Source organism: Andrographis paniculata, unplaced genomic scaffold, assembly GCF_009805555.1.
Source record: "Andrographis paniculata isolate CXL003 unplaced genomic scaffold, ASM980555v1 Contig21END, whole genome shotgun sequence".
Classification (NCBI taxonomy): domain Eukaryota; kingdom Viridiplantae; phylum Streptophyta; class Magnoliopsida; order Lamiales; family Acanthaceae; genus Andrographis; species Andrographis paniculata.
In genome coordinates this window covers 2,940,047-2,961,642 of record NW_026137502.1, presented here as the reverse complement: position 1 = coordinate 2,961,642, position 21,596 = coordinate 2,940,047, and the positions used below count along the sequence as shown (strand labels likewise).

The following is a 21,596-nucleotide window of genomic DNA, read 5'->3' as shown; positions in this document are numbered from 1 at the left end:
AAGCCTCCTCCTCAAGACTCCTAAACATCACTTTTAGTGATGTTTTAGGAGTTTGCAGGTCAGCATCTGAGGCTACATCAGCCTCAGATCCGACCTCCATCTTCTGAGGCTACGTTGGACCCGACCTCCATTTATCGCGGACTGGTGGTGGTCTGCACATTGATCGATCTTGCACTAACATTGCTTCAGCATCTCCCCCCTGACGGAAGTCATGATTATTTTCTGTAAAAAAGGATTCTAACCTTCTTGCCGTGGATGCTAAACTGGCCAGATCTTGAAAGTCGTGGGCTGTCAGGGCCTCGCGAAGTCTGGTATGCATGTTCCTGACCACCAAATTGGTCATTTCGCTTTCATTGATCATCGTAGGACATCGTCCCTTCATCAATCGCATCCTCTCTATGAATTGGTAACCGGTCTCTTCCGGCATCTGCGTGATCTCCAGAAGGTCTATCAATGAGACTGTCGGCAGAGGATTAAAGAACCTTGCATGAAAATCTGCCTCTAAATCTTCCCAAGTTTGCAACTGTCCAGGCGGCAGACTGGCATACCAAGAAAAAGCTGTTCTTGTGAGCGACAACCCAAACAATTGTAACTTGTGAAACGGATTGTTGCCTACTTCTCCCAATTGAGCCGTGAAGCGACCCACATGCTCAATGGTAGAGGCTCCGTCTTCTCCCGAAAAAGAATAGAAGTCTGGTGGCCTATAATTTCTCGGGAGAGGATGATCGTTAATGATCCTTTCTGGAAATGGCCTCTGGTAAACCGGCCTGTTCACCGTTTGCGGATTCATTCCGAAATGCACCCGCAGAACTTGAGCAATATCCTCCGGATCTACTCTGGGTGGAATATGGTCGAACACTGGAATGTGATCGTGAGTCTGACCTCCCAATTTTTCTTCTCTGGAGAAGGCTGGTTCGGCTGGGATGGGATTATGAGTCTGTCCCTCCAACCTTTCTTCTCTATGGTCGAACACTGGAATGTGATCGTGAGTCTGACCTCCCAATCTTTCTTCTCTGGAGAAGGCTGGTTCGGCTGGGATGGGATTATGAGTCTGTCCCTCCAACCTTTCTTCTCTAGAGAAGGCTGGTTCGGTTGGAATGGGATTATGAGTCTGTTCCCCCAACCTCTCTTCCCTAGAGAAGGCTGGTTCGGTTGGAATGGGATTATGAGTCTGTCCTCCTAATCTCTCATTCGGCTGGGTATTATCAACCCTCGGTCCCAAAGGAACATTATTTGGGAAAGTTAGAGGAATCTTCCCCATATCTGTTCGGTTGAAAGTTGTGACGCTTGGAAACATACTGTCAACGTACGTTGGCCCTGCAAACGTTGATCTTGGAAAAATCGCCTGAAAACGAGCAGGTGACACGGCTGGAAGCATGTTTGGATACAGGGTGAATCTGGAGAATGCCTGATCCACCATGTTCTGTATTAGATTTTGTTGTTCACGCAACATGTTCATTTGTTGCTCACGCAACATGTTCTGCATAACCAAAGTTTGCTGGTTGTTCATTTGTTGAACATAAGACAACCAATCGGTAGGTGGTGGGGGAATCTCCCCTGGATTTGGCATGACTGGTGGTGAAACATTCTCTCCCACCGGTGCTGATGATGATTGAGGTTGTGTGCCTGCCATATTGATTTTTCTGATGATTCGGCCAGACCTCAGTTGTATGACATTTTGTGTTGATGTAGGATCAGCAATCTTGCCTTTCTCCCACTGTGGTCGCCAATTTGTTGATGTAATTTTTCAACAAAAATAAAGTAAAATTCAAAGATATAGAAAATATCCTTAAACTTGATTAATTAGTGCCTGAGATTAGGAATCTCTAAACACTGTATGGTACAGAAAATAAACTGGAAAATAAAAGACTGAAATTTAAAGTGGTGATCCCCAAATCTGACTTTGCTTTGTTGAAGTTGATTGAAGATGCCTTGCCAAATGATGATCCAAATCCTTAAATATTCTTTGGGAAACTGTACTGAAAATCGTCGCCCGAACGGTTACAACGTCTCCTTTCCAACCGTCTTCCAACCCTTCTCCTGCTGACACGTGTCCTCAGCGGACCAAAGTTGTCACTACACTCTTTGAGCCAACCACAGACCTTCCGCCCTTTTGGCCCGACTGCCAATCTACAACCGTATTGGTCCGACTGCCAATCCTCCCGACTTGCAAACTTCCCGTCCTGATGACTTTCCGTCTTGAGGACCTCCCGACCTGAGGACCTTCCGACCTGAGGTCTTTCCGTCCTGAGGACTTTTCCGACCTGAGGACCTCCCGACCTGCGGACTTTCCGTCCTGATGACTTTCCGTCTTGAGGACCTCCCGACCTGAGGACCTTCCGACCTGAGGTCTTTCCGTCCTGAGGACTTTCCATCTTGAGGACCTCCCGACCTGAGGACCTTCCGACCTGAGGTCTTTCCGACCTGAGGACCTCCCGACCTGAAGTCCTTCCGACCTGTATTTTCCTTAGAAATAAACCTATTTTCCTTGAGTTCCCCACGGTGTCTTTCAGCCAGTTCAATCAACTCTATTGCCAGGCCCATTTTTCTTTTACCTTGGGCTTTTTAACCTAATTCCAAATTTCATACGTAACAACTTGGGTACACCTTTTTTCAGACTCCGCCCGACCTTTCTTCCTTCCCGATCCTTGCATCTGTCCGATTGCACCCGACTTCTGGGTCATTTAACTTATATCCAGACCCGTCCAGAATCCCACTGCCATTATTTATTATATATTATTTTTTTTATTATTTTGTGCTTAACAATAATTATTGAAAACAATAATATAGTGAAACTTGAAAGCATGGACATACTTAGGTTTATTTAATTATGATTTAAATTGATTTCAAATAGAGTATTAATTTATTTTTGTTTAAATGATATTTTGATAGAATAGTTATTTTTATTAGAAATTATACAAAATAAATAGTGTTATTTTGATTTAAAATACTAAAAAAACAATCTTTTTAACTTTTCATTATTTCCAAATTTTTCAAAATTTCCAAAGTTCATAATACTAAAGAAATGAATGGATTGCTTGATATACTTTCATTAATTATCCAAGTATTCCTACTTTCATTTAATAATAATAGTTTTTTTTATTTATTTATAAAAAGTAGGTTAAGGAAAAGACAAATAATCTTTAATATTTATAAAAGAAAAAAAAAACAAACAAACAAACAATTACACCAACCCATCCATTTTAACAAGCATTTGTGTGTCAATAAGCGGACATGATAGCACAATAATATATATCAGACAACGAATAATATACAAATCTACAACATATATAAAATAAAATTGATCGCACATACTTTATAAAACATGTACTGTTTGTTATATTTTCATACGAGAAAAACAAAGGATTTAACAACGGTAAGGCAAGAGGTCTCTTATTACCAAGACAACCTTACTTCAACACAAGAGTATCAACAAACTGCTGTAAAAACACCGATGTCTGGCTCAGCTCCGAGAGGAGCTTTCACCAACCTCAAAAGGATTAAAAGACACAAACCAACAAATGAGCCTATGATAAATCCGTATAATAGTGTGTGTGAGTGATTTACCTGATCATCAATCATCGATCATTGATCATCATCATCATCGGGTAGCTGTCCAGCAGAAGTTATCTGGATCTGGACTGGCAAGAAGATCCAGGGGTTTGCTGATGCTGTCTTTTAAAATGCTGATCTGCCCTTCTTTGACTAGTATATCTTCGTCGAGGCTTTCTATTTTCTTCCTCAGCATATTGATTTCGGCATTCAGCAGCATGTTCTTCTCTGTGTGCTGCTTAACCTCTTCCCACATCATGTCTCTTTCTTCTGATACCTTCTCCAATACTCCTCTCACTATGCTTAATTCTTTCTTGCAGTCTTGTAATTCATATTGAAGCTGGTTGATGGTTTCATCCTTTTTTATCATCTGTTAAATCAACCAAGACAGTCAGTCTATGGTCCGTTAGCTACAAGGTAGTAGTACAATATGTAAACAATGCTACATTTGAGGTGTTTTTTCGATGACATTTAGAACGACAAAATCAACCAAGACAGTCAATACGGCCCATAAACTACAAATTAGTGCAATTTGTAAACAATGTTACATTTAAGATGTTTTTCTATGAGGTAACAAAATCATCCACACCATGTGAGTTATGATAGAGGTAAATTTTCGCCATCATTTTCAATCACGCTCCTTGGAACTAATTCGTGGCGAAAAATCCATGGTTGATAAAAATGACAGAGGACCAACAATATGCAACATTAAGATTTCTTTTTCTCAAATAAGAGACCATGACAAAAATATCACTGTTGTTGGAAATGAATGGCTGAGCATTCAAGACAACAGAAAGAAACAAAAACTTGCATGAAAAGTACACTTTGTAATAAATTTAATTTAGCTTTATCGGAAACAGATTATAAGCAAATATCAATGCATCTCTTCGTATAAAAACATATGGTTGTCAATCTCGGATAGTGATGGGTAGGAGAGAAAATGGAATGACCACTATTTCAAAACTTAAACATTATACTTACAAAAATATTATGTGTGGAAATTACAATCAAAATACTTAAATACATGTAAAATATTATAAATTAATCTCATAATTATCATTCCAACTAATACGTAAAATCTCATATTGAACACAATAAAATGTCAAAAGATATGGTCATAGATAGTTTATTCACAAAAAAACAACTGAATCATTACTACGTTAGATAAATAAATAATCAAAGTTAAAATCTATCAAATAGTTTTCTTTCTCATTTTCACCCTCCCCATTACTACTCTCGATAGATAATAGTTATATCTGTACTCCGACCTACCCTACCCAGCCCCACCGCAACAAGCTGCGTGTGCATAAACACACTGTGACAGAGCGGCAGTGGCGGCAGAGAGCTGTCTGCTCCACTCTAGCACAATAATGGCACTATTGACTATTATGTAAAAAACTGCATTAAACAGCAGGCATTTGTATCCAGTTGCAAAGGATAAATTAGTTTTTGGACTAACCTTGAGCTCAAGTTCTTTCATCTTGTGGTTTAGACATGAGCAATCATCTACTGCATTTTGTACTTTGCATTTGAGAATGTCATTGCATCTGATAGCTGCAGCAATTTCGGCTTGCAGCTGCTCCAAGTCTTGCTCCTTAGAGTATAGCTTTTCGCGTAACAAACTGGTCAACAAGGTCTCTGCTTTCAGCTCTGACTTGATCATATCCTGACAGGTTTGGTATTGCAGACAGTTGTATTTCATATAGTGACAGTAGAATAAAGTTCACAATGCATAACAAACAAATTACGGATGAACTCTACCTCCGATCTCAGTTCATGCTGTTTTTTCAAATCATCATTTGAGATAGATTTCTGAGAATCCATGCCTCCAGAATTGTGTTCCTGAGGCAACAGGTCAGATTTCTCCTGTAAAACATTGGAAATGGTCTGCAAACTAACTTTCAAGTTTTCAGCTGCCCGTTCTAGTCCTTGAAGCTTCACTTCACATTCCACGACTTCGTGGCCATCAAAACATGAGGCAGAAATTTGGCCCTTGTTTGGTTGAAAGCCACCATTGGTTTTAGCATATTCAAGCAACCTCCTGCAAAGTAGGCTACTCTCTGAAAGCAATGGATGTGTTTGATTTTGCAAGAAGCTAATTCGATTATTTATTTCTTGATCCAACTTAAAAGTTGAAAATGCACCCTCCTTGCCACAGCTTTTCAGACGATCAAGTAAATAAATATTCTCAGACCGAAGCGTATCCACTTGAACCCTGCATGAATCCAGCTCCTTTCTCAGTCCATGCTCCACTGCAGTCGATCGTTTGAGTTCAACTTGTAGCTTTACCTCAAAATCAGGGTTCTCCTTGAGGTTTTTCTTTCCAAGTTCCTCACAAAATGACTGTAATCCTTCAATTGTCTTCTCTTGATCTTTACGGGTTCTTTGAAGTCTAGTAATAGATTGGTGCAAGTCCTTGCATTCTGCAACCTTCTCCTTATAGTTCCTTTCGATGTAATCTCGATCTTCCTCGGCTGATCTAAGTTTGCCTTGCACTTCAGATAGAGTCTCCTGTAAATAACGGTTCTCTTCATTTGCTTCCTTAAATTGAATAGACAAGTCATCAAATTTCTCCTTAGAGTTTGTAATTCTCGATCTAGCATCCTCTTCCATTTCACTAAAAGAAGAGATTTCCCTTTGGAGGCAAACATTCTGCTCTGCCAGTTCCCTTACTCTCTCCCGAAGCCTATGTTCTTCGGTCTGGTATTTCTCCAGCTTGGTTGACCACTCAGTAGATCTCCTATCTAATTCTTTTTCAAGAAGTAGCTGCATCTCATTCCTTTCCTTCTCAAATTTTCGGGTCTGTGCATCAAGTTCTTTCCTTTCATGTTTCAGCTTTTCCCTAAACAAGGCATTATCAGCAATCCTATCCTCCAGCACTGCAGAAACTTCCATCGCCATATTCAACTTTTCCTCTGTTAAGCTTTTGATGGTCTGGATCAATGCAGGCGTACTCAGGCCTCTAAACTGAAGAAACTTTTCTCCCCCAAGTTCTTCTGTGAGAATTGAAACCCTGACCTCAGCTTCCTTAGATTTTTTAAATAGCTCCAAATCAGTATCCATTGCAGCATCACCATTTTCTTCATCGGCTCTTTCTTTGTTGCCAAAAAAAGACATATTCCGCAAGTATTCTGAAATTTCCTCTTGATGAGATCCATCACTAGTCTCAGTGCGCCAATCTCCAGTACAATCTTTTGGGGAGATATCATCAGTATATGCATCAGAATGCCTGATCAGGGATCCCCCGTAGACATCTTCGATAGTGATCGGACTACCATGGTCCAATTCTTTGGACCTCATTTTAGGCAAAAATCGTGACTGAGATAGTCTCTCAACCACATGTTTTGCAAGTTCTCTGGGAGATTCTGGACAATATTTGTTATCGTCCCCGTCATTGGAAGAAAACTGAGGTGGTGGTAATTTGGTTTCTCTGAAGGATTGAGATTTGGGTTTCTGTTTCCTGGAACCATGTGAAGCAGGTGCAGGAAAATGGAGTCTTGGTGGCCGGTTTAACGTAGCATTTCCCTTTTCAAATTGACTATTGCTCTTGGAATTAGCTTTTGCAACGACACACCTTTCCTCCTGCTGTTCTCCATCAATATAACGATCCAAAACTTTATTTGACACATTACTGGAGCAGTATGATGATACCTCTGACAAATCAGACTGTTCTCTGGAAACAGTGGAACCGAACTTCTCCACTCTCAGGCCACTTCCAACCATAGAAGCATCTAGTAACTTCTTTCGAGATTGTCTCTCAGGAGTAAGAGAACGAAACCTGAAAAAACAAAGGCATAGCAGAACACAAAAAAAGGATGTGTTACCAACTATAACTAAAAGATTATACAAGAGTTTGAATATAAAACTTGCAAGCGGGAAACAGAGTGCCTACCGGTACGATTGATGTCCTGAATGCTTGTGACCAGTACTACATGGGGAACCCAGTAGGTCACCATTGTTCAGTGAGCTCTTTCCAGTGTCATGAAGAGTCCCAGAAGAGAATGAGAGGCTTCTTCGTAAACAAGGAGTGGAACCATGTATCAGATCTTCAGAGCTATGCTTGATTTTAGCAGACTTAACCTTTTCTGGTGGTCTTTCCCAGTAAACTTGCTTATCAGTGGATGGTGGAGATCGTTGGTTGTTGTTAGCAGTGTTAGATGAATGTGATCTGAAAAAGAATAGCTTCTTCATCGTTGCGTCTTCGAACTTCAATTATTACTAGTTATTGCAGAACTTGACAGTGTGCCTGCATAAAAGAACAAAATAGAAGAAAAGAGACTGAGCTCACAACAGTTGGAAAACCAAATGGGAACAAGCAAACTATGCACAATCACTGGAAACAATCTCAAACACCACGATGCAATCTTTGAAACAGAAAATAGTCATTCCAAAAGCAGGTGCATGAACTCGGGAGAAACCCCAAAGGCAGAAATCACTAGTGTTAACTTCGACAAGTGGATTTGCAAAATCATCTTCAACTTACACAGACATATATGCACATATAAAAAGTTAGTGGATAATTTAAAGAGTACCAAAGCAAAACTTGGCAGCGAACCAAGAGACTCGCAGCTCCACGAAAACAAATGCAAGAGTACTAGCGATCTTAAAGAAGAAGTGCCCACAGCCATCTTTTCAGCATAACTTTTTAAGTTATCACTAAATATAAAGTAGCAAGAGTTGCATAAAGAAAATTAAAGTGCTACCCATCAACATAAGACCAGTTAAATCAAATAAAGAGAAAGAAAGCAGCATTCTAAGGGCATTAAAAAGGAATAATTGTGCCAAAATAAAAAGAGAGCATAACAAAATCTCAACAATGAGACCGCTGCCAGCATACCCTGGCCTACTTGCTAAAAAGCAGTTTGCAAATAACTGTTGAAATTGTACTTAAATATTTATGCCATGTACATTATGTGTTGGAGTTTCAGCAAAAAATCAGTAATAATTCCTGTCACCATCTTTACCATTTGCAGAAATCATGAAACTCCCATGCCCAAGAAAAAGGCTACTCATTTGCTTCTGAATCATCATTAGACAAACCATCAGTCCCAAACTGATTGTTTAGCCTCAAAGACCAATATACCCCATTACCACCCCCCCCCCCCCCCAATCACCTGTCCCCATATCAAAATTCATTCCCTAACAAACTACACCAACCACAACTGATGCACAAGTCAATAAACTTAAAAGAGGACTGTAAATTAAAATCACATTTCTTAAATGCAACATGCTTACTATTATCAAACCTACAAATACAAATACATCCAAGCTCGCCAAATCCCGAAGCATGAACAACATAATAAAGGTGAAAGGATGAAAGGTGAAACATACCTATTCCTTGATATGCAACAAAATACCCTCAGTGTACCCCAAATCATTTCAATTTAAAATCTGGGAAACAAGAGTGACCGTTAGACATGCCTGTTCAGACTCTTGCCTTACAAAGAAAAGGAAAGTAAGAAAAAACGGAAGGGTTTTCAAAATCACCAATTCAAACACATTAATCACGGAAACAAAATAAACCACAACTGGCATCTACATGATCTACCTGCCAAATATAAGTCCAAGATTCAAATATCCAAACAGAAAGCAGGAATTACATACCGCATGTCAAAGATGAAGTAAACGCTAACGCAATTGAAATCCAAATCCCCACACTCGCTGAAAAAGTAGCACACTCAATCCAAATGCCCAATTAATGCCAAGATACAAAACCTCCACTAACCCACTTAATTCGATTCACAACAAGAAGAAATCACAGCAATGGAGCGCCAATTGTCGGCCTGAACGGCACTGACAGCGAATTAATCGGAGAACGAATTGGTAGTGAGTGGTGAAAAGTTTTAAAATTTCTATGAGGGGCGCGTAAAGGAGGAGGAGGAGGAGCGTGCTCATTTTGTTCCCTTGCGGCGGGACCGACATGACATATTGAAAACTTGTGAGGTCCCAGGTCCTTGACTCCGGGATCTGTTTAGGGAGATTGATGCTGATGGGTAATTGGATCCCTCGGACTGAATTGCGTGGTATCTTTCTCGGGATCTGAACTCCTACGAGCTTATGATACTTTCCGGGTTCCACCGAAATCAGTTGACTTGTGTGGATGAGAAATATGCGCAATGATTTCTGTTGGAGGATTGGAATTTTAGTAATCTAATTTAATTTTTAATTACTAAAATGGCTTTGTTTATACAACATCAATTTTGGAGTTTGACGCTATTTATTTTTTTCAAAAAATCAACAAAAAAAAAATACAAATATAAAATAAATTATATAAATATAAAAATATTTTTAATATTAAATATAATGATGCAAAATACAAACAGTACTATCACATTAAATATATTTTTTTCTCCTAAAATATTTATAATATTTTATTATTGCCAAAATTTCAAAACTCTAAACTCTCGAAAAATCTTTGTCTAAACAAAGCATTTTTTTTTGTACCTAGATACTACTACATGTGTCTTAAGGAATTAGTTGTTAAAGCGGTAGTTGATTTAATTAGTATGTAGATATATAGTGTGTTTTTTTAAGCAAATGCAATGGTAAAAAAAAAAAAAAAAAAAATGAACATGTGAGAAACTAAATTGTGAACTCAATATTATCAATAAAAAAAAAAATTATCAAAAAAGCAACAATTCGCATCAGTAATAATAAACTTCAATATTCTTATTCTCACCATTTAATCGCATTATATATAAACTTCAATAATAATAAACTTCAATACCCTTCCCTCACATATCTATATAAAAAAAAAAAAAAAAATATTCAGTTTTTCTCCGCTAACATTGAAACCACCACCATTCCACTAACTATTCAACCTTTCCTCCCGGGGAAGTATAAAGAACTATTCAAGCTCTTATATATATATATATATATATATATGATATATGATAACTTGCAATCAAATATATACTTAAAAAAGGGTTTTTTTCGTTTCGTCCCTAACAATATATGTCATAACAAAGTATTCATTTTTACTGTTAGATACCATTTTAATTTACAAGATATTATAGATAAATATCGGTTAATTTAATCTTTTTACATTTATTTATATAAGGCTAAATTGCACAAAATTCATTCGTGATTTGAAATTGCACCAAATATCTCGTATTTCTAAAACTGCGTCAAACTCTCTCGTGGTTCATAAACTTTGCGTCTAATCCCCTCAACGGTTCTTATTTAATGGTATTTGATCTAAATGTCCTTAAACTGCGAATAAATTTTAGAATCTCAATTTTTAGATCCCTAAAATTACAAAAATATTTATTTTTTTTTATATATTTAGCCTAAAAAAAGTAAAAATAAACTCTGAGAAAAATAATTATATTTGTAGTTTTAGGGGTTTAGAATTTGATATTCTAAAATTTATTCGCAGCAAATACAGTTAAATAAGGACAGCTGAGAGGTTAAATGCAAAGTGTATGAAACTTTGACTCAGTTTTAAAAGTACCGAAGATTTTGTGCAATTTCATGAAACACAAATGAATTTTGTACAATTTAACCTTTATATAAAAAAACAAATAAATATATAAATATGAGACGGAAGAAATACCATTCTTATAAATATTAAAAAAATCCAATATACTTCTACATAATCAAAATCTATGAAGTAGAAATATATATTTTAATAATTCAACCCACATTATTATTATTATTATTATTATTATTATTATTATTATTATTATTATTTTTATTAATGACCGAATGTATTTAAAATTAAAAATATATTTATCCAAAACGAAATAAAAAATTAACACTATAATAGATTTAAAAATTTAATTTTGAATCGAATCAAACCAATTCACTAAAAAAAATCAGATTTTCTTTTTATTAAGGCCGTCGAATGCTCACCCTTTGTTGGAACTCGGAACCTATATGCTTTGCTTCAATAATTAGCAATAGCCTAAAAGTTAATAATTAAAAAAAAAAAAAAAAAAAATACACGAGAGGCACCGAGAGAGGAAAATGACTTCTCCAATGGAGACGGACGAACAGCTTCCCAACGGCAATTCTTCCACTGTCGCCGCCGTCGCCACTACTGCGTCAAAGACTGGCAAACTGGCGGAGTCTCTGAAGCTCGAGCACCAGTTCCTTCGCGTGCCTTTCGAGCAATATAAGAAGACGATCCGCGCCAACCACCGCGCTTTTGAGAAAGAAATCTCCACTGTAATTTCTGGAATCTCAGACGCCGCCGATGCCGACCTTTCTCGAGACGACGCCCTTCACCAGCTCAATTCTCTCGTCTCCCGATTGCAAGGCCTTAAAAGAAAAGTACTAGTTTCATATTTTTTATATATTTAATTGTTTTCGATCTCTTAATTTGTTAGATTCTTTGTTATCTATTCTGTTTTTGTATATTCCGCTGGCACAAACTTTTAATTTGGTATTGGTCTTAATCATGGAGATGAAACTCAGTTGTCTTTATTCACCTTGTAACTTGGAGTCAGTTTTCACACTTTCGATTTCTTCTAATTTGCTGGTTGATGAATCAGTTAGAAGAGGGAAGCTTAACAGAGCATTTGCAAGCACAGAGATGTCGGACTAGGTTGGAACATCTAGAATCTGCAGATGTGGACAATGTATCGGACTGGAATGCCGTTCGCTTGAAACGAATATTAGTGGATTACATGCTGCGAACGTCATGTTATGAAACTGCTGAAAAGCTTGCTGAAACTTACAATATTCAGGTGATATTTTGGATTGAATGGTTATTTTGGTTTGTTTGTCATTGATTCCTTGTACATTTTGTTACAACTGTATGTTTTGCTTCACTCGACTTGCCATTGCCTAGATTATCATTTGTCTATCTTAGCAGGATCTTGTTGATATAGATGTGTTTTATGAGGCGGCAAAGGTTATTGATGCCCTTAAGAAAAAGGAGGTAGCCCCAGCTTTGGCCTGGTGTGCTGAAAACAAATCCAGGCTGAAGAAGTCAAAGGTAATTACATTCAACTTTTCTTTTCTTTTGGATTTTGTGTTTTTGATCAATATAGTGAAGATCGTAGACTTCCTGAAAATTACTTCCTTAAATTATTCGTTGGGAAAAATGATGTGTTACATGCCGAGGTAGGACTACAATTGGGGGAAGCTCCACCACGTTCCCTGTGAGCACATGAGGGTGGAGTCTAACCTGGTTAAGCTCTCTTTGAGATTAGTCAGTATTCTCCATTAGTTAGGATAACTTTTGGTATTTTTATTTGGTTAGGGTTAGTTATGTAAATAAGTCCCCTAAAGCTTTGAATTACTTAGATAGAGATCGTTGGTTCTTCACTGACTATTCAGTGAGAAGTCATTCTCCTACTTATTGTGATTTATAGTTTGGCTTGGCACCTATAATAAACTACCAAGTTTTAGGGCTAAGATTAATTTTTTTATTTTTGAGGATAAAATAAGGGTGTGATTATATATTGGAAGTGTTTTGGTGTTGTTATGGTGATAGTAAAAGTTGAATAAAAAGTTGGAAGTTAATTTGATGTAAATAGGTGTTGAATATGATGTTTTTTAGGAAGAAATTTAATGAATAGTGTGAAAAAAAACTTGAAAACACAAGTAAAAAAGCCTAAGATATTGCATGTATGAGTGTTTTTTGGCCAAGAATAGGCATAGTAAATCTCTTTGAATTATATTTGTGTTAATATCTTGTACAGCATTCTCATTTTCCATTCAACTTAAAAGAAAAAGCGGTCAATGCATGAGAAGCTTGGATTCCCATAATGAATTTTGAACTTGGTTAATTTTATGCTGGATAAAATAGATATCTCTTTAGTTTAAATATTTCATTACCCAATGATGAGTCATTATGCTTTGTCTCCTCAACATTTTTTATTATTAAGTTCCACTATTCAATTGAAACAAGTGTAGCTGTAATACCCTCAAATTATCATCTTTAGTTGTGTAATTTTCTTTCCTTTCCAAGTGGTTCCTGCTTATGATATTTCCTTTCTGTCTGTGTTCATGCAGCATCTTACATTTTGTTTTCGCACTATCTTTAATGGTAGACCTTCATGAAGTTTTTCCTTTGATTTCTCATATGATATGTTTCAGCCTACTTATATCATTATTTGGGAAAGTTTGTGACTTTCATTCATTTGTCTGTATAAGACATGATTAACAGTGGATGCTTTTGCAGAGCAAACTAGAGTTCCAGTTGAGACTACAAGAAATCATTGAGTTGGTTAGAGCTGACCAAAGTATACGTGCTATAGCATATGCTCGTAAATATCTAGCTCCTTGGGGAGCCACCCATATGAAAGAATTGCAGCGGGTCATGGCGACCCTTGCTTTTAAAAGTACCACTGAATGCGCAACATACAAGGTGAAAACACTTAACTTCCTTTTGAATCTTGAAATTTCAATAGTAACATTTGGATGTGAACCATTTGTATTATAATCTGTTGTAATATTTTGTGGGAAAATATTTTTAAATCGTGTAGAAAAGTGAAAATCATGTGTTTGATTGGATTGATTTTTTGTATTGGATGTTTTGTGTGCTGGACTGGTGGTGTTGCATAAAATGTATAAGCATTCACAATGAACTTTTTAGTGCTAATTATTAGTTTTAATTATTTTAGTATACTATAGATTTAACATGCATAGTGAAAAGAGGTAACAATGAATATGAAAATTCTAAAATTAAGAATTGGTCATTTTACTCTTGTATTCAATTGACTTAATAAACAATATATATCTTAATATTATGTTTTATAGTAGTCAATGTCATAATATGTATTGATGATAATTACTATATAGCATAATCGTCTGCCTTTGGAAAAAAAGAGCTGAGAATCTGATTATTAAATATCTTTAAGTGCTTGGGTTGCATGGAATATAGAGAGGTCAAAATTTGCTTGAAAATTAAACCAAATATGCATATTGGTTTCATGCACTTTTTAGATTGCTAAAATTGAAGATAAGACATGATGAACATTTTATGAGACATACAGTAATGAAAAGTTTTGATTCAGTTGTCTGTATATGTCCTGAAATATCAATCAGTATAGAATAGCTAGATGTATAACAGCATCTATGCTTGATTATTAGGCTTTGGACTATTGGAATGTGAATGATGTGATAATGAATTAATTTTAAATTTCAACGGGATATAGAATGACTAGTTATTCATTTTTACTGTTTACATGTATAGCAAGAAATTGTTTTAAGATGTTTGGTGGGTAATATTTTGATATCTGTTACTTGGGGTGGGAAATTAGCAACAAAACAAATTGATGTTTTGTGTTGTACTGAAGTATTAGTTAATCTACGTTTTTCTTTCCACTATCGTGTTTAGTTTGGAGTACAATTTGGTTTCGCCATTTGCATCCATATAACACATCTACTTTCTAGTGACTCTTCCTTTTAGAGTGGACCCTTTTAAACATGCTTATCAGGGATGCTTGACTCGACTCCCAATAGTATTGATTGACCTCTCAAATTGGTTTATTATTCTCTAAGCTGTAACTGACTGATTAATACTTAAATCGAAAGAAAGAAATGGCATAATTAGAAGCATTTGTCTGCATCAATAGAACAATAGAACTTTAACTACAGCCATCAAATTCTATCATGATGTACAATGTTGGAGCATTTTGTTGTCTATCAGCTACTGTGTTTAGTCGTCAGGTGTGATCCAATATAAGCAATGTTGGACATTTTTCTCGTTAATGTCTACAAAATTTCTCGTTCTATGTTATCCTTGTCAACATATACGTATATTACCAATGAAATGATGCGAACCCATAGCAATGCATGTATTTTTTGACTTACAGATTGGGTCTGTCTTGATTTCTATCAGGTCTTGTTTGAGGAAAAGCAATGGGATTACTTAGTCGACCAATTCAAGCAAGAATTCTACAGATTATATGGAATGACTGTCGAGCCTTTACTGAATATATATCTGCAGGCTGGCTTGTCAGCTCTGAAGACACCGTATCCATATTCTAATAAATTCTCTTTCGATACTCAGTATTCTAGTTTACACAAGAATCGGACTTCTTTTTCAAATTTGAATCCTCGTATCTTCTAGAGTAATTCCATTAGTTGGTTCATGATTGAATTCAGCCACTTTTGGTCCCATCGAAACGTCTTTGAAAAATCACTTCAATTCACTACTTTTACTTAGCTGTGGCTAAATAATACTCATTCCGTTTACCTTGTCCATCTTTCTATTTCTTTTTGTCCCCCTTATTCTGTTATTTTTCCTTTTTGAAAAATAATTATACATTTTAATTTTATTTTATTTAATTTTAATTTTAATTAGACTAATTTTAATTTTAATTAGACTGATTATTTTCAGTAATACATTTTTAATTATTTACTAATTATACATCTCCTAGATTCCTGTGTCTACAGTAAATGGGACACAGCAGCCGGGACGGAGGGAGTATATCACCATTCTGAGTACCTTCATGGGACTAAAGATGCTCGATATTGGCTCCAAATATAGATTCTACAAATCGAGTTCAACTAAAAGTTTGTTATTGTCGGACCTGTCCAAACATGCTTTTTCTAATATGTCTCGACGTAGATTTCTCCCTTGACTTGTCTTAGATTTTGTTACGAAGATGACTGCACCAAGGAAGATCCTCTATCGCAGGAGGGGTTCCGGAAATTAGCGCAGCATTTGCCGTACTCAAAGCAGCATCACTCAAAGATGGTCTGCTACATCAGCAAAGAGCTAATGGATAACGAGAATCCTCCTCTTGTCTTGCCAAACGGCTACACTTACAGCACAAAGGTTTGATTCATCTGTCGATCCCCCGGATCATTAAAACTTGTCAAAACTTCCGAGACTCCATTGATGACCTTCCCATCATTGTTCTTAAACCTTACAGGCCCTCGAGGACATGGCGAAACAAAACCACGGGAAAATCACCTGTCCAAGAACAGGATTAGTCTGCAACTACACCGACCTGATCAAGGCGTATGTGTCGTAAAAGATTCGGGTTCAGGTATGAATCAGCTCTATATTACTGTGTAGATTTGCTCTTGCATGTATGTATGTATGTTTGGTACAAAAAAATTCTGGAGATGATGCACCTGCTGTATTGACATTACAAAGAGATCTAAAAACCTCTAATTGCATAAGCTTTACTTTGTGGAATAACGAATATAGAATTCTATAGAAAATCCTCCAGCGAAATCATAATCAAAATTTACATTGAGACGAAATTAGAGATTAAATTACAATTCTAAAATTTACGTAGCTAACGTTATTTGTCACTAATTTTTGTTATAAATATGTTATTGTTTTTTGTAGTAATTGTGTATTGAACTTCTTCAATATTTTTACCGACACTTGTGTTTAAATAAATTTTAAAACAAAAGTTGAAATGGTGCATATAAACAACAAACTCATGTTTTAAAATAATTACATTTTTTTTGTTAAATTTTTGTAATTTATCGATATCTGAAATGTGTTGATCTTGATCTGTTTAGGCTATTTTTATATTATTTTTTTATATACTATTTATTATTTTTAGCAACAACAAATATTTATTTGTTTGGTGATTGGATTTTAAGTTATTTGAATAGTAAAAATTTTGAATCTAAATAGATGATTTTGAATGTAAAATTGATTTTTTAAATGAATTGTAGATTTAAAATCCAATCCTCCTAACAAACACACCTTATATGTATATTATAAACCTATATTTATTAGTATGTATTTTTAAAATATAAAACAAAATTTAAAATTATAAATTTATGGTTGTATGTGTATAGCTCGGTTTTAACTAGTGCACTATAAATATAAAAATCTATACCAAATCTGTCAAATTCAAAATGATTTCAAAGGATTAGGTGGGTTTTGACGTAATAGAAAAAAAAAAAAGAAAAATCTTTAATGAGTGTAATTTTCAAATATTTAAAATCTTTTATTTCTAGTATCTTAGGAATTACTGAATAATGTTGTGGTGTACAGAGTTAACTTGTGATTTTGGTCTATCTGTCATATATAGTTTGCAAGTGTTACGTTTGAGTAGGGCTGCTAATTGTATTATATATTCCCTCAGTCTCACCACAATTTATACTATTTCTATTTTTGTCTGTCCCGTAACAATCAACACTTTTTTATTTTTGGTAAAAATTATTAAACTAAAACATATTTAACAAATATAAATCAAGTTAATTAACTACATAACATACAATATCATATAAATGAAGTAGGACCACTCAAAATCCCTTTATTTCTACCTCTTTCTTAAAAAAATAATATTTTTATCTATATTTAAAACTACACATCTTTAATAAAATTAATTTATGTTAATTATAAATAAACAAAAATATTTTTTTATTTACTTGTATTATAGAAAATTTTATTCTCTACAAAATGATATCCATATTGCATATATTTTTTAATTGCTATATAATTTTTAAATATTTAAACATATATTTGATTTTTTTTAATCATATATATTAAATTTATTTTAAAACTATAAATATTATTAATTATACAAAAAAATAGTATCATAATATCATAACTAATTATTATTAACTAAATAAACATCCTTATCTTAAATACTGTATCCCTAATAAAATGGTTCAATTCCGATAGGACAGAGGAAGTACATCCCTAATCAAAGGGCTCAATTCCGATAGGACAGAGGAAGTACATTACATAATAAATATTTTTACAATTTATAATTTATAGTAAATAACTCTCAACCTCAAAATATATCTTCTTATAAAAATTAATATTCAATACTATCTTCCTATTTTGGTAAAATAGTGATACATCAATGCTAAAAAAATTTACAAAATATCAAACCTCCTTACATATTTTCACTAATTATAAATTCAAATAAAAACACCAAACAAACAAAGTCTACCACCAAACGCAACCCATATTTTCAAGCCCAGCCCAACTCCCCAACTTAATCTCTATAAAACCTGGGAGAGAAAAACGCAATTAGGGTTCTTAACAAGACAGCCGCTCATCAGCGCGCAGGCGTCTCCTTCCTCGTATGCATCTATCTCTTCACTTAATTTCGTTTTGTTGTCGGGGCTGAATTGCATGGGGGGAGCTTGAACGAATTCTTATTCCTGTTCGTTGCTCTGAATATGCCTGCGGGTTTTCTGCAGGCTGCCCAGCGATATTTCCAGCCCTTCACATTAACGAATGGCATCATAGTACGGGTTTGTTTTTGCACTGTCAAATGGATTTGAGTTTGGGATTTTTCTAATAGAAAAGGCAAAATACAGCCTTTTTTTTCCCCAGGATTTCCCTATTCTGTCCGTTTGGCTGATAATCGTCGCAAATCCGCCTCCAATTGCCCTTACATTATACGCATTTGTTGCTTTTGAATTTGGAATTGGGAAAGTGTTTTTGTGTTCTGAGGAGTTGCTTTGTTCGGGTGTTTTGCAATTTTAGGTTTTAAGAAATTCCGTTTGGGGTTCCAATGGAAGTTGGTTTGTTTGTGGTTTGTGGTTTGTGAAGGATCGACATCTTCTTCATCGCAGGTTCTATATGAAAGAGGGTAGACTTGCTCAACAGTTTCGATTGGCCAATTTGTTGAATTAAAATTTGATATTTCAAGCATCAATCTTGGTTTAAATTTCGTGGTTTTTAGTTCTAGCTGTAGCTGCTCTGATTCAATTCAAGTAGTTGGGATTTTTTTTTCTATTCCCATTTCTTAAAAACTTTTTTTGTTTCGAAATAGTTGTTTTTGTCGCCAAGTATTAAGCATCCATCTTGAAGTTGTTCTTAGGCCATTTATTCTGAATATGCAGTTATTACATTAAATTTATTTCAATCATAACTTAATTTTTCACTATTATTTTTTTAAATATTTAATTTTTTCAATAATTTTAAACAGTATTTTATTTTTATAATTTAAAATATTTTTATAAAAATTTAGAAAGATAAAAAAAAATTAAAAGTTAAAATTAAAAAAATTATTTTTTTAAAAAAAAAAAAGAAAAAAAAAAGAAGCAATGTCCTTTTTCTTGGAGGTTGATTAATTTGGCGTCGGCTAAGGGGTTGTTATTAAGGCCGTGTAAATGTTTGTTGAGGGGTTTTGAATTTTTGGGTTGAAAGTTAGAATTGTAGAAATTTTGAAATGAAATAGTTATATTATCCCAATTTATATAAATAGATGTTAGAAGTGATCTTTGTTTAAGATTAATAATGATAGAAATTTGGAGAAATATGCTAAGGGTGTGTTTGTTTGGGGGTTTGGATTTTGGATTGAGATTTGAATAGTAAAAATTTTGAATTTGAATAGTTGTATGATGTGATATAAATAGGGTTTGATGTGATGTTTTGAATGTAAAATTGATTTTTAGTATAATATAAAAAATGAAAAATAGGTGTTTGATGTGATGTTTTTGGGGGGAAAAAATTGGATGAATAGTAGAAATCCTCCAAAATTCTTCAAACAAACACACCCTTATAAGAATAATCATTATAAAAATAAAAATAAATAAGGTAATATGTTAATTTTTTTAAAAAAATGTATTTTTGAAAATTTGATTTTTCCAAATAAAAACACACCATGAATTATATTCACAATATTTTTAAAGGATTTAAATTTGGGATTTTGTAATAAATTAAAAAATAATTAGTTTTTATTGGTTAATAGTATTGTGTTAAAATGTTTTGACATTTTTCTTCTTATGTATGAAGTAATTGTATATGTTTAGAGGTATGTTTATTTTTTTTTTAAATAAAAAAATAATACTTTTTGATAATATAACGTTATGAAATTTTTTCAAGCTAAGTATATATATATATATGTAAGTATAAATGTTGTAATTATACATATAAATATATATATGTTGTTAATAAATATTAGTCAAGTATAAATGTAAATATAAATAAATATTTGTTTGCAAAAGTTATTTATAAGTATTGTATATGTATTAATATATACATAAATGTATATATATGTTGTAATCATATCAAAAAAATGATATACCTACTACAAAAGATAGTAATACCTACATAAGTTAAAAGTTGTATATATATATATATATGTTGTAATCATGTTGCACTTATCCTTTTGTATGCACCTGTATTAGAAGAAATTTGTACTTCGAGATTAAAGTCGATACCATTTAGTTTTTCCATCTTACTCGAATATAATATTATATATATTTTAACAAATAGTATATATTTCACAACTTACAAGAAAATTTCTCAACAATACAATATATTTTTTTATATGAAATGCGTCTTTGCAATCCAAAAACTCATTTTCATTGCAACTTTTTATGCGAGACACAAGAATAAATTATATTCAACATGTGGACTAATAACGCCGTGTAACCAATTGGAAATTTTATCAAGATTTATCTAGGAACATTCCGAAATGATGGATGCAATATTAGCAAGTAAAAACACTAATTTAAGGGAATTTAACTTTTTGATGTTCTTGTTCGATGGATAACAAAAAAAAAAAAAAACAACTGAACGGACACAAATAAACTGCAAAAAAAACTGTCTGCAACTGCACCACTTTTTTTTTTTTTTTTTTTTTATATATCCTAATAAATTTATATAAATATTAAGAAATTAAATTAGAATTACTTCCAATACTTTCCCCGTAATTCTAGTTTAACACGTTCAAATCTTTGATCCCCATCAAAGTTCGTAACCTTTCAAATTCACCCTTCGACGAATGCAATCTTGCCTTCTGCACTTGAGCTGGTGGTTCGATGGACTCCAAAATCCCTTGAGCATCCATAATGGCTTCCATCTTAATTGTTCGGGTAGTATAATTCGTCGAGGTTAACATAGGACATTGGAAAGGGATAACGCTGCCTTCTTTACTTTGTTGTGACGCTATCGACATGTCTTTAAATTTGAGATATTTAGGCATCAATCGAGCTTTGATACCAAGTGTTAGAAATATTATCAAGATTTATCCAAGAACACTCCAAAATGATTGATGCAATATTAGCAAGTAAAAACACTAGTTTTGAGGAAATTAACTTTGATGTTCTTGTTCGATGGATAACAAAAAAACAAAGAAAAAAAATTGAACGGACACAAATAATTGTAAGAGAAAACTACGTGCAACTGCATCATTTTTATTTTTTTTTAT

The 21,596-nt window shown here is 34.2% G+C and overlaps 2 protein-coding genes and 1 long non-coding RNA gene across 5 annotated transcripts; 2 read left to right on the top strand and 1 right to left on the bottom strand.

Annotated features, from left to right (window-relative positions):
- Positions 1 to 3,291: 3,291 nt before the first annotated feature.
- LOC127245083 (uncharacterized) lies at positions 3,292 to 9,600 on the bottom strand. 2 transcript variants are annotated; one of them, XM_051265726.1, is made up of 6 exons: positions 9,157 to 9,600; positions 8,884 to 8,943; positions 7,445 to 7,798; positions 5,314 to 7,330; positions 5,012 to 5,218; positions 3,292 to 3,922 (listed from the first exon to the last, which is right to left on the bottom strand). In XM_051265726.1, the coding sequence occupies exons 3-6, from the start codon at positions 7,741 to 7,743 to the stop codon at positions 3,602 to 3,604; spliced, it is 2,844 nt and encodes a 947-aa protein (XP_051121683.1). In that variant the 5' UTR covers positions 7,744 to 7,798; positions 8,884 to 8,943; positions 9,157 to 9,600; the 3' UTR covers positions 3,292 to 3,601. The 2 variants fall into 2 exon arrangements, with proteins under 2 accessions (XP_051121683.1, XP_051121684.1); XM_051265727.1 differs by lacking the exon at positions 8,884 to 8,943.
- A 1,869-nt stretch (positions 9,601 to 11,469) lies between these two features.
- Positions 11,470 to 16,680, top strand: LOC127245126 (protein MAEA homolog). 2 transcript variants are annotated; one of them, XM_051265833.1, is made up of 7 exons: positions 11,470 to 11,826; positions 12,048 to 12,242; positions 12,368 to 12,493; positions 13,685 to 13,870; positions 15,347 to 15,480; positions 16,102 to 16,288; positions 16,386 to 16,680. In XM_051265833.1, exons 1-7 carry the CDS (start codon positions 11,521 to 11,523, stop codon positions 16,485 to 16,487), a joined length of 1,236 nt encoding a protein of 411 aa, XP_051121790.1. In that variant the 5' UTR covers positions 11,470 to 11,520; the 3' UTR covers positions 16,488 to 16,680. The 2 variants fall into 2 exon arrangements, with proteins under 2 accessions (XP_051121790.1, XP_051121791.1); XM_051265834.1 differs by having other exon boundaries at positions 11,471 to 11,826; positions 12,371 to 12,493.
- A 1,717-nt stretch (positions 16,681 to 18,397) lies between these two features.
- Positions 18,398 to 19,304, top strand: LOC127244926 (uncharacterized). The gene is made up of 2 exons (XR_007837351.1): positions 18,398 to 18,513; positions 18,634 to 19,304. It is a non-coding gene; the product is annotated as an uncharacterized LOC127244926 (long non-coding RNA).
- The last annotated feature ends 2,292 nt before the right edge of the window (positions 19,305 to 21,596 follow it).

What these genes read in the sequence shown, in the direction of transcription:
- LOC127245083 (XM_051265726.1), bottom strand. Translation starts at nt 7,743, where the DNA reads ATGAAGAAGCTATTCTTTTTCAGATCACATTCATCTAACACTGCTAAC. An exon ending in TCAGGACATCAATCGTACCG is followed by an intron (nt 7,331 to 7,444) that starts GTAGGCACTCTG and finishes TTGTTTTTTCAG; the next exon opens with GTTTCGTTCTCTTACTCCTG. An exon ending in TGAAAGAACTTGAGCTCAAG is followed by an intron (nt 3,923 to 5,011) that starts GTTAGTCCAAAA and finishes TTGATTTAACAG; the next exon opens with ATGATAAAAAAGGATGAAAC.
- LOC127245126 (XM_051265833.1), top strand. Translation starts at nt 11,521, where the DNA reads ATGACTTCTCCAATGGAGACGGACGAACAGCTTCCCAACGGCAATTCT. An exon ending in CTGAAACTTACAATATTCAG is followed by an intron (nt 12,243 to 12,367) that starts GTGATATTTTGG and finishes TGTCTATCTTAG; the next exon opens with CAGGATCTTGTTGATATAGA. An exon ending in TTGTCAGCTCTGAAGACACC is followed by an intron (nt 15,481 to 16,101) that starts GTATCCATATTC and finishes GACTTGTCTTAG; the next exon opens with ATTTTGTTACGAAGATGACT.